The 15,036-nt window shown below is 43.6% G+C and overlaps 1 protein-coding gene across 7 annotated transcripts in view; it reads left to right on the forward strand.

Annotated features, from left to right (window-relative positions):
* Positions 1-15,036, forward strand: part of ubr4 (ubiquitin protein ligase E3 component n-recognin 4) — a 154,517-nt gene that overhangs the window by 74,637 nt on the left and 64,844 nt on the right. For 5 of the 7 annotated variants that reach the window (XM_060938226.1, XM_060938228.1, XM_060938231.1 and 2 more), the window contains 16 exons: positions 209-361; positions 482-709; positions 3,366-3,523; positions 3,649-3,820; positions 3,900-4,101; positions 7,244-7,407; positions 7,562-7,778; positions 7,882-8,098; positions 8,473-8,505; positions 8,826-8,889; positions 9,009-9,143; positions 9,250-9,424; positions 12,319-12,450; positions 12,564-12,685; positions 12,804-12,915; positions 14,876-15,006. In XM_060938226.1, coding sequence (XP_060794209.1) covers positions 209-361; positions 482-709; positions 3,366-3,523; positions 3,649-3,820; positions 3,900-4,101; positions 7,244-7,407; positions 7,562-7,778; positions 7,882-8,098; positions 8,473-8,505; positions 8,826-8,889; positions 9,009-9,143; positions 9,250-9,424; positions 12,319-12,450; positions 12,564-12,685; positions 12,804-12,915; positions 14,876-15,006 — 2,415 coding nt within the window. The remainder of the gene's footprint in view (positions 1-208; positions 362-481; positions 710-3,365; positions 3,524-3,648; positions 3,821-3,899; positions 4,102-7,243; positions 7,408-7,561; positions 7,779-7,881; positions 8,099-8,472; positions 8,506-8,825; positions 8,890-9,008; positions 9,144-9,249; positions 9,425-12,318; positions 12,451-12,563; positions 12,686-12,803; positions 12,916-14,875; positions 15,007-15,036) is intronic. The other 2 variants (XM_060938229.1, XM_060938232.1) reach the window with 1 other exon arrangement.

Raw genomic sequence — 15,036 nt, forward strand, 5'->3', positions numbered from 1 at the left:
TTAAGACACGTTTATGGAAAGTTATTTTGTACTGTATTAAATTCAAGATGTCACTGGTTGCAATTTTTTTTGTAACATAGACTACGAAATGTACTTTTGCGCGCGTGCCGTGTCCCCGTGCATCCTTCTCACCTTTTTCACCCCTGACCAGTTTGCATGCCTGCTTGCGCTACATCTCTGTCCATTCTTATGTCTCTTCAATTTGCAGGACTGTCATGTCCTCACGTTCAGCAGTACAGGTTCTGTGTCGGATCATCTGGTACTGCATCCTCAGCTAGCAACCGGCAACTTCATAATCAAGGCCATCTGGCTGCCTGGATCTCAAACAGAACTAGCCATCATCACAGCTGACTTTGTGAAGGTTAACCATTCTCTTCAAATTGATACTTCAGCCTTAAATTTGCAAAGCATAATCGGGGTAATTCACACACATCATGGATGCTTTTAATTTCATAACTATGGGTTATGCTTCTCTTTCTAGATCTACGATTTATCTGTGGATGCTCTGAGTCCCATGTATTACTTCCTGCTTCCAAGCTCAAAGATCAGAGATGCCACGTTCCTGTTCAGTGAAGAGGGTAAAAACATCATCGTCATTATGTCTTCAGCTGGTTACATGTACACTCAGGTGATGGATGAAACTAGCAGTGCTCAGCACGGCCCGTTCTACGTTACCAACGTGCTGGAGATCACCCATGAAGACTTGAAGGTAGTTCATCTCTTACTTTGTATATACAGATGCTTAAAGGAGATACGCAGAACCTCATTCATCTCATCTCATTATCTCTAGCCGCTTTATCCTGTTCTACAGGGTCGCAGGCAAGCTGGAGCCTATCCCAGCTGACTACGGGCGAAAGGCGGGGTACACCCTGGACAAGTCGCCAGGTTATCGCAGGGCTGACACAGAGAGACAAACAACCATTCACACTCACATTCACACCTACGGTCAATTTAGAGTCACCAGTTAACCTAACCTGCATGTCTTTGGACTGTGGGGGAAACCGGAGCACCCGGAGGAAACCCACGCGGACACGGGGAGAACATGCAGACTCCGCACAGAAAGGCCCTCGCCGGCCACGGGGCTCGAACCCGGACCTCCTTGCTGTGAGGCGACAGCGCTAACCACTACACCACCGTGCCGCCTTCGCAGAACCTTTATTTTTAAATAAATTTCTGAGTGGATAGTCTCTCCATCCTTGACTCTTGTATGCTGCATAAATGGGAATTTAAAAAATATATTTTTGAGAGTTAAAATCGACCACAAAGTTGGCATTTGAGCGCCCCGCTGAGCCAGCCAACCCTGAGTACATGACGTCACAGCAGGAACCGGTTTTAAGGCCGAGGCCTTCGACAGCTGTAGACCAAAGTCATATCAATAAAAATTTATGGTGAAAGTAAGAAATAGCATTACCGACTTGCTCAACTAAGACTGATTTGACTTCATTGATTGTGGGTTGACTCTCATTAAAATATAGGTGTTATAACTTATGCAGCATACATGTACATGCATACATTTTCACTGATAAAACGTAAAAGGCTAATTAAATAATCAGATGAACTGAGACAATCACATTCTGAAGCAAATTAAATAATCCTATACCGCTAACTTAAACGCACAATATAAGTTGCATGTATTAATCTAAATTCAGGTAAACAATGTGTTTTTTGTTTTTATATCCAAATGAGAGTCGGAGCTTACCCATCTGTGTTCTCGCTTCTTGAAGGCAAATCTTGTGGCTGATTGTTTTGAAACAATCTGAATTTCAGTTGTTCGTTCAGTTCTCCGTTCATTCGCTTCTTCCACATAAAGGCGAGATGGCGGCGATATCCAGTGAAGAAATCAGACGGCTGGTCCACTCATTCTCCATTTTCTTCATACTGAGTACTCCGCCATTACTGCTCGGCTCAGGCAATTACTAAAACCCAGGACGGAACGGAACGTCACCGGTTTTAGCAACAACCGCGGGGAGGTCACTGCTCGAGCGATACGTCCCATCCCGTGTTTTAGCAACAACCCTCGGCTCAATCCGGGAGGACTGGTGGAACTGAACTCGCTTTCCTTTTTAAAACAAAAAAAACCATACTTGTAGTTTTCTTTAATTGTTGGTACTGCACCCTCTTTCAATACAGGCTTATAGCCAACACTCCTCAACAGATCAAAGGTCTCATGCGAGTCTTCAGTAAAATGTGCAGAGCAGAGGAGGGACCACTTCATAGCCCCCCAATGTGCCTGTGAACTTCTCGCTAAATGCGTCTAAATCTTTGCAGTTTGAACCTTCTTGGGCCATGACTGCAACGTAAATCCACCTTCTGTCGTGTTGCTGCACCTGTCAGCAACACATCTACGTGGCATGGTGATAAATTAGCTCAAAATGGAAGCTTGGAGTTGCATTCAGCTCTGTTTTAGTATAGCAGGAATGGCGATGAGACCAATAGACTTCCTGCTGTGACGTCACGGACGTCAATGTCATTCACTCAGACTGCTACGTATATGAATCGCTTCAGTTGTAAAGCTTACTATATTATGGCCCTTTTCCACTACCCTTTTTCAGCTCACTTCAGCCCGACACGGCTCGCGTTTCGACTACCAAAAACCAGCACGACTCAGCTCGCTTCAGCCCTGCTTAGCCCCTAAAACTCGCACCGTTTTGGAGTAGGGCTGAAGCGAGCCAAAGCGAGCCGAGTGAGGCTGGGGGCGTGAGCAGACACTCCCCTGTGCACTGATTGGTGAGGAGGAGTGTCCTCACATGCCCTCACACGCCCCGCGAGCGCGCTGGGATCTGTAAACACCGCAAACCCGGAAGGAGAAGAATTACGAATTACGAGAATTTCTGAAGCCTTATGCGCCTCGCCTCATCTATACGCTCTTGCCAGTATCTGTCCGCGTTGTCGGTGACAACAAGCCACAGCACCAAGACCAGCAACACTAACGACTCCATGTCCTCTATGTTTATTGTTTACTATTCGGGTCGTGAGACTACCGCTTAAAAGCTCACTGATGTCACTGTTTGCGCTGCTTAACGACATCACGTGACGTCCACCCACTTTCGCTAACTCCACCCAATGTGTCCACCCACTTCCAGCCAGCACGGTTCAGCGCGGTTGTAGTCGAAATGCAACTCCAACAGCCCCACTCAGCTCGACTCAGCACGGCACGGCTCAGCCCGACTCAGCCGCGTTTGTAGTGGAAAAGCGGCATTAGATTTATTGTTAACGCTTAAAACTATTCCTGTACCATTCTTGAGGTCTCGAAGCATTTATAAACGAAAGGGAGGCCATGGCTCTGCATATCTGCTTGAAGCATAAATGCATTGTTGTGGTTAGAAGAAAGCTCAACAGGTTTGCTTTGTTGCTTGGTCTCACAGGACAGCAATGGCCAGGTGGCAGGAGGAGGTGTGTCCGTGTACTACTCCCACGTGCTGCAGATGCTCTTCTTCAGTTACAGTCAGGGCAAGTCCTTTGCTGCCACAGTAAACCGTAGCAACATGGAGATGCAAAGACTATTCACCATAAACATTAAAGGGTATACTACTTTATATCTTTCTGGATATGATGTTTTAACTGTAAAGAAATTTCTTGCAGCATCAGAGCCATCAAACGTGTTCCCTTATGTAAAATGTTTTTTATTTTTTAAATTCATGAATGAAGGTCGAATGGAGGCAGTAAAACCTCTCCAGCTCTGTGTCAGTGGTCTGAGGTAATGAACCACCCAGGGCTAGTGTGCTGTGTGCAGCAGACCACAGGGATCCCTCTGGTCATCATGGTGAAGCCAGACACCTTCCTGATCCAAGAGATCAAAACTTTACCTGCCAAAGCCAAGGTTTGTCCTAAGTCAGAGCACAGCAGTAAATTTTGGGGGTGTGGGTGATGATCCTGAATGCTTGTTCTCTGCTGCACAGATCCAGGACATGGTGGCCATTCGCCACACAGCCAGTAATGAACAGCAGCGTACTACTATGATTTTGCTGTGTGAGGACGGCAGCCTCCGAATCTACATGGCCAATGTGGAGAACACATCCTACTGGCTCCAGCCATCTCTGCAGCCCAGTGGCGTCATCAGTATTATGAAGCCTGTCCGGAAACGCAAATCTGCTGCAGCCAGTAAGTCCTACCACACTGCAGCTTAAAAATAGCCTTAAAGTCAGGCATGTGAAATTTCCGCGAAAACACGAAAATCCGCGCTTTTGAAAGTTAATTTTCGCGTAAAAATGTCATATCCGCGTATTTCAATCTCGTTTTTAAAAAAAAAAATCATTGCGAAATTTCGTTTGGTATTCTCCGGATTTTAACTGGGCCCGGAAGCGACGAGATTTCCCGCCATTCTAAGCTCCGTACAGCGACGCTGTAGCGACTAAGACAAGCATTATCGAAGCACGCGGTGCGAGGAGTTTGCCATCATCAACATGAAAACATGGCGAAAGTCGAGTGGAAGTCCGATGTCACGAAAATTGATAAGGGGGTGAGAAATCCATGGCGATGGGCCTGGTTAGAGAAAATAATCGATAAAACACAACTTAGTACTGTGATTGAGAAAGTAAACAAGCCAGGATTTGCCCTTTGCAAGATTTGTCGGAAGGAAATTAACTATGGGAAGCGTGGGTCAGTCGCTCTCGATGATCATGTGTCCGGAGCCAAACACAAACAACTTGTCCACATCCAGAAAACCAACTATGCTTTACCAGGTACGTATTTAATATTATCGTGATTATTTAGAAAATTAAATATATTTTGTTGCAATTCCTACTCGTATTTTTCGTATTATGTGTCATGAAATCCGAAAGCAATTTTTTTCTCTTGGGTTATAAAATTAATATCAGTAATTAAAAATTTAAACGTACGAGTCTGTAACGATTTATAATTTGAGAATTACCTAGATTTTAGGAATATATGCAACCTACTAATTTAATTGCAGTGACACATTGAACCTTGATCTTGTAAGTATTTTTACGTGTGTGGATCTGAATTCCTAATCCATTTATCACATGCCACTGGCCTATTTCTAACTCGCCTAATTTTATAATAATGAGGGATATTTGTATTGGAAATGTGTGAACTTGGTATGTTGGTGATCGGTGGACATGGTGATGGGACTGTATTTTATTTTTAAGAAGGGCCAATGTCAGTGATTACAAAGTTTGTCTATAGATTAAATATACAATTATTTAAATTTTTTAGTTGATCATGAACTAAGCTAAATGCTCAAGCTAAATGATTCAATCATTTTACAGTCAATAAATGTTTTAATGGTTATTGAGACTTGTATTTTCACTGAAATTGGCATATTTTATATTTTATTCTGTCATTTAGATTGCTCTTTAAATTGTCTTGATAAGGCCTCAAGTATGCTTTAAATGGCACCATTTAAGCTTCATTTTGCAAAAATTTTCCCAGGGGAGGCCCCCCGGACCCCCCCCTATGGGAGGGCACATCCTCCCATACCCTCCCCATGACAACTTGCGTTGTTGGGATGACCCCTTCGGGGTCATCATCTGACACTAAAAAATTTCTCTTTTTTTTTTGGAACCTTGCTCACATGCCTGTAAAGTGCATATCACGGGTAAATTCAGGAGCAAGATCAGTGTAATTCTCCTATTTTATATTAAACTTTGGTTAAATATCTAACATTCTGCAATTTTTTTACCTTGCGCAATACCAGAAAAATTCAGTTGAAATCAAGCCATTTGAGGCGAATTGGTCCGCCTCTGAAAAAACTTGGCATTTGGATTTCCCGGGAAACATTGATTTTTGTGACGTCATGTGTGGGACGCCTCCCTCTGAATCCTACGTCAGCGCTGGTTTGTTTATGAGAAAACGACCTGGTGGTTTTCTGCAAATTTCTTGAAAGTTATCACATAATTATTAAAATGGGTAACAGATGTATGGTAGGAGGGTGTAGCAACACCAATCTTGATGGGATTAGTACTCATCGTTTTCCAAAAGACCGGACAATGAGAGAGAAATGGGAGCGCTTGGTCTACACAGGCTGTGCACTGAAACCGTACAAAGCTCACGCAGCCTGCTGGCGCTTCCGCAGGTAATGCCACGAATCTGGCTCCAGACTCCCTTGGGATTTTTCCAGACGCTTTTTTTTTTTTTCCCCTGCTGTAGACAGATGGCCTTGTGCAAAATTACCCTTCTGGATGAGTGTGTAAAGGGACCTACTTTCATATTAAAAAAAAAAAACACGAAATTGGTCCAGAATATGCCCTTTAAGTTTGAAATACTTTTAAGTACAGTAATATTGGAAAAGGTTTTGGTAACTATTTTATATTTATCCTTATAGCCACAATTAGACAAGTAAATGCCCGCAGAGTATGCAACCAAATGATTACATTTCTAGTGAGCACCCAAGCCCATTAAAAAAAAAAAAATCTTGCCTTAGCAAATTGGCTAATTTTAGCAATATTCATCAGTAGCTGATGTTGAATTGGGGAAGCCAGAAATTTTAGGGGTGTTCACACGGCAACTTTTACTCCGGTGTAGCACCGGGGCTGCCCCGGTAGAGCGTTCACACGGTACAAAGTTATCCCGGTGTCGCCCCTGAAAGCTGCTTAAACCGGTGTAAATCTAACCCTGCTCGGGAGGTGGTTTAAGAAATTTACTCCGGAGTAAATGCTAGTTTGCGGGGCAGCACCGATTTATAAAATGGGACGTCTGAACGCTACAGGGGTAGACTCGCTACGCGTGAGGAGAGTTGATTACATACGGGCATTGTATAATTTGCATCCTGGTATTTTGCACTTCCAAAATGGCGAATATCAACAACAACAGAACTGCATGTCTTCCAGTGTTGCCAGATTGGGCGGTGTTAAGTGCATTTTGGCGGATTTGAACATATTTTGGGCTGGAAAACGTCAGCAGTATCTGGCAACACTGGTGTCTTCATCCACGTTGTTTTCCTGGTGCTTGGTGATGCCATGACAACCGGGAAAAGGAAGTACATTTTCACGCATGCGCATATTTCATTTCCGCATTATTACTATCATATAGTGTGAACACAAGTGGGGCTGCACCGGTGCTAACACGCTTCTCTCTAGTAAGCAGGTTTGTGACGTGTGAACGCTCCACAAAATTTACACCGGTGTAAGATATATCGCAACAAAATACATCGGTGCAGCATCGATGCAAATATGTGCCGTGTGAACACCCCTTATGATCCTGTTAATTGTTCAACCCCAAAACATTCAATATTCAACCTGTTCCGTTCATCTCTGTTAAATCTTGGACTTTGTCACTCTTGCAGCAACACGCACATCTAGCCAGGTGACCTTCCCTGTGGATTTCTTTGAACACAATCAGCAGCTCACAGAAGTGGAGTTTGGAGGCAATGACCTACTTCAGGTGTATAACGGGCAGCAAATCAAACACCGCCTCAACTCCTCTGGGATGTATGTGGCCAACACCAAGGTAAAAAAAAAAAAAATTCTTTTAAATAATGATACTGCATTGATTTTGTGTTAATAATGAATATTTTCCCAGCAGACTATGAGCATGTTCAAAAAGCCAGTATGTTTCAGAGTAAAAGCAGCATCTGTGTTTTTTTTTTTTTTTTTCTTCTCAGCCTGGTGGATTTACAGTGGAGGTGGTCAACAATAACAGCTCTATGGTGATGACGGGTATGAGGGTGCAGGTTGGTACTCAGGCCATAGAAAGAGCTCCATCATACATTGAGATCTTTGGCCGCACGACGCAGATGAACTTGACTCGCTCCCGTTGGTTTGATCTGCCTTTCACACGAGAAGAGGCCCTGCAGGCTGACAAAAAGCTCTCCATTTTCAGTAAATATCTCCCTCCCCCCGCTTTCTAGACTGTGTTCTATAGGACTGTGATATCAGTCTGCGTTATTTGATGTTTTCTTCCTTTCTTTGTGTCTGACCACAGTTGGGGCGTCTGTAGATCCTACAGGAGTAACAATGCTGGACTCTATTAAGATCTATGGTAAAACCAAAGAGCAGTTTGGGTGGCCTGATGAACCCCCCGAGGACTTCCCTTCTGCCTCAGTCAACAACGTGTGCAGCCCCAACTTGAACCAAGGCAATGGCACTGGCGATAACGATATAACCACACCCACTTCCACCAGCGGCACAGTACTGGAGAGGTGAGCCTAGCCTGCTACTTAGCCCTAATTCAAAACATAATCAGTACTTCAGGACAGCCTACACATCTATCTACCTGAATCTAAAATTCTTTTTTTTTTCCTTTAATTTAATGTCTTTTTAAATGCAGATTGTCTTGTCTTTATGTGATTAGTATATTTTGCTAAATTTGCTTTAACAATAAACAATGCAAGGAGAGCAGGGAGATGTAGAGTGGAGGAGTGTGTGGTGTGTCCAGTGCATGGCTACCTTCATAATGACTTGTGGTTGCATGCTTACATGTCTTCTGTTACATACAAATCATTTTTTACTTGTTTCTTTCTGTGATCCTCACACATATTTCTTTTTCTTTGCTCCCAAAAACAATAAAATAAAGTTGCGAAACTGAGTCCTTATCAACATTGGACCGGTTAGTAACCGCCCTTTTTCTGCTTGTTTGCATGGTGTGTGTGAGTGTGTCAGCACATACAAGGCAAAAACAAAGCAGTTATTATACTAAACTTGCTATGGCTTAGAAAAAAATGCAAGCAATTTTCACTTTCATGACGGCTCATAATGTTGCTTACTTGTGTGCTTTTTCTGGGTGTATTTTTGGTGCAGTGATGTGCAAGAAACATTTGATAGTTATTTGCATTGCTCTAAATTGTGTGGGTTTAAAACTTTTATATTCTTCACTTTTACATGAACATGGCTTAATGTACTCTTGCCTCTTTTTCCTTCCCTCCCTAGGTTGGTGGTCAGCTCTCTTGAAGCTCTAGAGAGCTGCTATGCAATTGGTTCAGCCAGTGAGAAGGTGGGTAAAACTCGGTTACACCCGTTGGCATGTTGAGTTGCAATAGGGAAACTACAGAAATAATTATGAAATGTATTTTTTTTAAATTAGTGTTTGCATCATTTTGTGGATGATTTTAGGAGAAAAGCAAAGCTCCAGCTCTGGAGTTAGCCACCCTTTTGCTGTCCATGCCAACTCCTGCTGGAGTCCAGCAGCAGACCAAAGGCCTTCTGGCCAGTCTGCACACTAGTCGCACAGCCTACCATAACCACAAGGTATTGACCCAAGCTACCTACCTCCTAGATAATCAAGGCAGCTCATTTTTCTGGATTGAAGGCAGAGTATCGGTTGCTATTTAACCATGGAGTCTTCTGTTTGCAGGATCAGTCTCTGTTGAGTAATGCAGTGCAGTGTTTAAATAGCTGCAGTAAGGAAAGCAAGGATCTGGACCCTGAAGTATTCCAGAGGCTTGTGATAACTGCCCGCTCCATTGCCATCATGAGACCCAACAACCTGGTGCATTTCACAGAGTCCAAGATGCCTCATCCAGAAACCGGTACACAACAGTGAATGCTCTTAATGTTTTATAGCAATCGTAGTGCTATGGAGAGTAGTGAACACTAGTCCTGTGTCTGAAATCGCTCACTTGTTCACTACTCCCTGTATAGACCCCTTTCACATGACGTCACCGCGCCGCGAGATTTTGTTAGGCGCCATATTGGAAGACCAAGTACATGCACTCACAATATAAAACAAAGTACGAGCGAGAGTAAAGTGACACGATGGATGATAATTCTGGTTATGTGAGTACATTACCAGTTGCAGAAAGGGCACGGTATGTGACTTGACTTGAAAGCTTTAATGTCCTTAAAAAAGGCAATTTGTCTTACAGCACAGCAAAGTGACAAAAAACACATACAATAAAAAACCCATCACGTGGAGAAACTGGCTGTGATTGATGGGTTTGACCCATATGATAAGACTCGCGGCAAGGGAGAATGGAAACATAAGGAGGACCGGACACCAATTCTGCCATCTGTTTGCTACCCAGACATTGTAAACTATTTGTTGTTTACACCCAGTGCCTACACTCAGTGTTCGAACTATGCCGATATTTTCGGGGGGTCCCTTTTTTCCCCTTGGGGGGGGGGTGCTTGCGCTTGCCTCAGAGCACGGATCTCCAAACACATGAGAAGCCTATCTTACGCGCACATCACGCGGACTCCACACATGCATCGCGTCTGAAGTCATAACTCATCAGGGGAAATCGTGTCTGCATTGGCATGTTCAAAAAACAACCTCGCGTCAACAATGATACCACACGCAAGAAAAAAAAAAAACAGTCAGGCTACTCAACAACCAACCTGGCAGCAGCGAGCAAGCCCCAAACCATCCTAAATTATTATTATTATTAAATTGTAGAAGTCTGGGAGGCTTGCTCCTCATACAGTTATCAACTTGGGGCCAATTTAGCATGTTTTAAATCTGAATTTCTTGCGTTGGCTTACCTCAAAGTGTCCGCAGATCATGCACAGACTTATCCATTATATCCACAGTTTTTTGCCAAGTCTCACACAGGTTTCTTTCAAGTCTACTGTTGGGCCAATAAATCATAAATAAAACAGCTCAGATTTGTTTAAGTCGTTTGCCACTCCACTTTATTCTCGTGGGTTCACATACCGCTGCCGTTATTTCCCCCTAATCACGAGTTTGTTGGTCTTCCAAAATGGTGCAGGGTCTGTTTACTTCCGGTTTCGGGTGACGTCAGTGAAAGGGGTCTATAGGGAATTACTATATAGTGAGCTCATTGATAAAATGAAAATACGCTTTCGGACACTAGTCCATCGTGCTGGTATTTGCATCACTACTGTCGCGCAATTAAAACGTGCCAGATCAGTCGGCTGGTGGGTTTTCAAAATAAAATACATGCATGTATTTTTGTTATAAATACATATACTGGGCGTATTTCCTACAATCAATACAAAGTACCTGCAGCTTTCAGGGTGTTTTTGTTTTTAATCAAGGCTGAATACTTTGTTCTTTGCTGCTGCCTTTTATTAAAGAGGTCATTGCATCGTTTTTTCATTAATTGTGCGGTGGTCTCTAGTATAAATGAATGCCCTGTGAGCCGGTTTTGGTGAAAAAAAAAAAAAAAAAAAATGCTGTGGCGCTCCTGTTTCAGGCTGTTCTAGTTTGGTGGAGGAGTGGGTGGGGAGAGAACGACAGGATTTCAGCTCTTACTCATGAATATTCATGACATGTAAACATATCGCTTCTGATTGGCTAACAGCACTGTGACGCTCCCTCCAGTGGGTTATGGGCGAGGCCATGGCTGCTAATTTTCGAAGTGACGCGAGTTCGTAGGGCTTTTTCTGATTCGCTCATTTTTCCGTCTGTTTTCTTTCATAGGCTAATACAGGGAATGGGGGTAGAAGAACATTTTCGCATGCATATGCAACTCGAAGTGACCTATGGTATTTCAAAAAGAGCAAGTATTAAACGGTTTGTCGTGGAATGACACCTTTTAAATAAAATTTGAGACTTTTAATTTGATTTTTCCAGCGTGACCATAATGCATGATGGGATATCGTCGCTGTCAGGTCAAAACCTGCTATGTGACACGTTTCCTTTTTTACAGGAGACGTAAAAAACTGAATAAAACTCTGAAATAAGCTGAGAAGCCAGTAAAAGTTTACTTGTTCTATTATTAGCTTTTCTAATTAGCATAAATGGAAGCACGAGGTCAAAATTGACCAATCAGCATCTCATCTCATTATCTCTAGCCGCTTTATCCTGTTCTACAGGGTCGCAGGCAAGCTGGAGCCTGTCCCAGCTGACTACGGGCGAAAGGCGGGGCACACCTTGGACAAGTCGCCAGGTCATCACAGGGCTGACACATAGACACAGACAACCATTCACACTCACATTCACACCTACGGTCAATTTAGAGTCACCAGTTAACCTAACCTGCATGTCTTTGGACTGTGGGGGAAACCGGAGCACCCGGAGGAAACCCACGCGGACACGGGGAGAACATGCAAACTCCGCACAGAAAGGCCCTCGCCGGCCACGGGGCTCGAACCCGGACCTTCTTGCTGTGAGGCGACAGCACTAACCACTACACCACCGTGCCGCCCCACCAATCAGCATGGAGAACCCAATTTGACCTAAATTGTCACATAGCAGGTTTTGAACCGACAGCGACGATATATTGCTTTGGTTAGTGACCATCAGTTGTACACTACTTTTCGTGATGCATTGTGGGATACTTTGAGTGCACTATACAGGGTGTAAATAATCCTCGCTAAGGTTTCGGACAGCACTACAAAATGGCGTCCTCACTATATAGTGAGTAGGGAGCGATTTCGGACACAGGGTTCATCTACATCTTAATAGCGTTCCTGTTATTTATCCTGTCCTTTTGTGCTCTTACCTTAACTCTCTTCTCAGATTTGAGTGAGGATGGGCTGAAGCAAGCGGACACTGAAGGCTGCAGTTTCATTATGCAGCTCGTCAATAACTTCTGGAAGCTCCATGCTCTCAAACCCAAGAATGCTTTCCTTGCTCCAGCCTGTTTGCCTGGTAAATAGATGCATCCCTGTTTTAAAGGCCATATTTAGATCATGTTTGCAAAGACTGCTCAATATAACTTTTTTTTTTTTCCCTCCCTCTTCCTTCCTCTCGGCCTTTTTGAGGTCTAACCCATATTGAAGCCACAGTAAATGCACTCGTGGACATCATTCATGGATATTGCGCTTGTGAGCTGGACTATATCAATGTGGCCTCTAAAATCTACATGCAGATGCTACTCTGCCCTGTAAGATCTAGATTTTGATATTGATGCACTTCATGTTTTGTTACCTGAAACGTATTAAATCGCTCTGTCTACAATCAAAGCACTCTATAGGTGATGGTTATATTTACAATCATTTCAGGACACGTCTGTGAGCTTTGCCTGCAAGCAGGCCCTGATACGAGTACTAAGACCCAGGAATAAACGTAGGCATGTGACACTGCCCTCTCCTCCACGTTCCAACACCCCCATGGGTAAGTGCTGTATTAGGAATGGTGGGGTGTATGGGGTTTTCCTTTTTTATTTATTTATTTTTTTTAAATTAATAAAAATCTCAAGTTAGCATAAGGCTTGGATACACAGAGATGTTAACTGGGACATAATAGACTCAAAACATGCAGCCATTGTCATTAGGATTTTTTGTATTCATGCTTCCACTGCTAGTACGCTGTTTCCAGGTTGTCTCCTCTTCATCATCCATTTGTGTGAGATGTACTGTAACCAGCAGATTAAATTAGATTTTGGAATTGACCCAAACAGTGTCCGAAACAGCAGGGTCAAAAGTCTGAATTTTTCCATCAGGATCTTTCTTCTTATTTGATGTATGTTTTAAGGCAGTGATTCCCAACCACTATGCCGTGGCACATTATGCCGCTTTTCCACTACAAACGCGGCTGAGTCGGGCTGAGCCGAGCCGTGCCGTGCTGAGTTGGGCTGAGCGGGGCTGTTGGAGTTGCATTTCGACTACAACCGCGCTGAACTGTGCTGGCTGGAAGTGGGTGGACACATTGGGTGGAGTTAGCGAAAGTGGGTGGACGTCAGGTGATGTCGTTAAGCAGCGCAAACAGTGACATCAGTGAGCTTTTAAGCGGTAGTCTCACGACCCGAATAGTAAACAATAAACATGGAGGACATGGAGTCGTTAGTGTTGCTGGTCTTGGTGCTGTGGCTTGTTGTCACCGACAACGCGGACAGATACTGGCAAGAGCGTATAGATGAGGCGAGGCGCATAAGGCTTCAGAAATTCTCGTAATTCGTAATTATTCTCCTTCCGGGTTTGCGGTGTTTACAGATCCCAGCGCGCTCGCGGGGCATGTGAGGACACTCCTTCTCACCAATCAGTGCACAGGGGAGTGTCTGCCCACGCCCCCAGCCTCACTCGGCACGGCTTGGCTCGCTTCAGCCCCACTCCAAAACGGTGTGAGTTTTAGGGGCTAAGCAGGGCTGAAGCGAGCTGAGTCGTGCTGGTTTTTGGTAGTCGAAACGCGAGCTGTGTCGGGCTGAAGTGAGCTGAAAAAGGGTAGTGGAAAAGGGCCATTAGTGTGCCGTGAGAGATCATCAGGTGTACCATGGGAAATTATCCAATTTCACTTAATTGTGCCAAAAATAATTATTTATTTACTGCAAATAATTTATCTTCGTTCGTCTATGCCAGCGACGTATAGTGACAGGCAGAACAATTAAATACTCTTCCACTAGATGGCAGCAGGTAGCTAATTAACCTGTGTATCTACCTGTTGCCATTCAAACAATAGAATTAGTAATGCTTCGGGTGTGACAGCGGTGATGGCGATGGATAAATATTTGAAAAGAAAAAGTACACAATCCAAACTGGGTCCTGGAGAAAATTCTGACCCAGATGAAGGCCCTAGTATGAGTAGAGGTCAGAAGAAAGCAAAAAAGGTGATTTTCCACAACCTATCTATGCGAGCTGGGCTTTTCAAGCATGACTGCTATAAAAACTAAAAAAGGAGAGTGACTCAGAGCTGTTGAGGAAGATCTTCGTGTATGTCTTTCTTCAAGTCCTGCGAGTATATCAGCTTTGTGTTCAATTAAACAGGCCCAGGTTTCACACTAAGTAAATTGTGAGTAAATTGAGACTAGATGATTATATTTCATTTTATATATACTTTTTGTGACATTTTTGTTTGGTGGTGTGCCGTGGGATTTTTCAAATGTAAAATATGTGCCGTGGCTCAAGAAAGGTTGGGAAACACTGTTTTAAGGCATACGTGTTGTTTGTTTCAGGCATGTTTATTAGTAGCTAGACTTGAAACAGCTAGATTTGTTAGCAGTGGAGGCATGCCTATTGGTGCTGTTGTAGGAGTTCTTTCTTGTTTTCTACTGTGATGTGAACGCTGTTATTCTATTGGCTTGCAGTGGATCCTTCCAGTGTAACATTTTAATACAAGTAATTACATTATAATCTCTCAGGTGATAAAGATGATGAAGACGACGATGATGCTGATGACAAAATGCAGCCCTCTGGTATGACTGGAGGAGGCAATGGCAGGCAGGAGAGCCAAGAACAAAGTGAGGTGGATCACGGAGATTTTGAGATGGTGGTGAGTTTTGCCCAAGTATTGGCCCTCATG

The sequence above is a fragment of the Neoarius graeffei genome, chromosome 13 (genome assembly GCF_027579695.1).
Source record: "Neoarius graeffei isolate fNeoGra1 chromosome 13, fNeoGra1.pri, whole genome shotgun sequence".
Taxonomy (NCBI): Eukaryota; Metazoa; Chordata; class Actinopteri; order Siluriformes; family Ariidae; genus Neoarius; species Neoarius graeffei.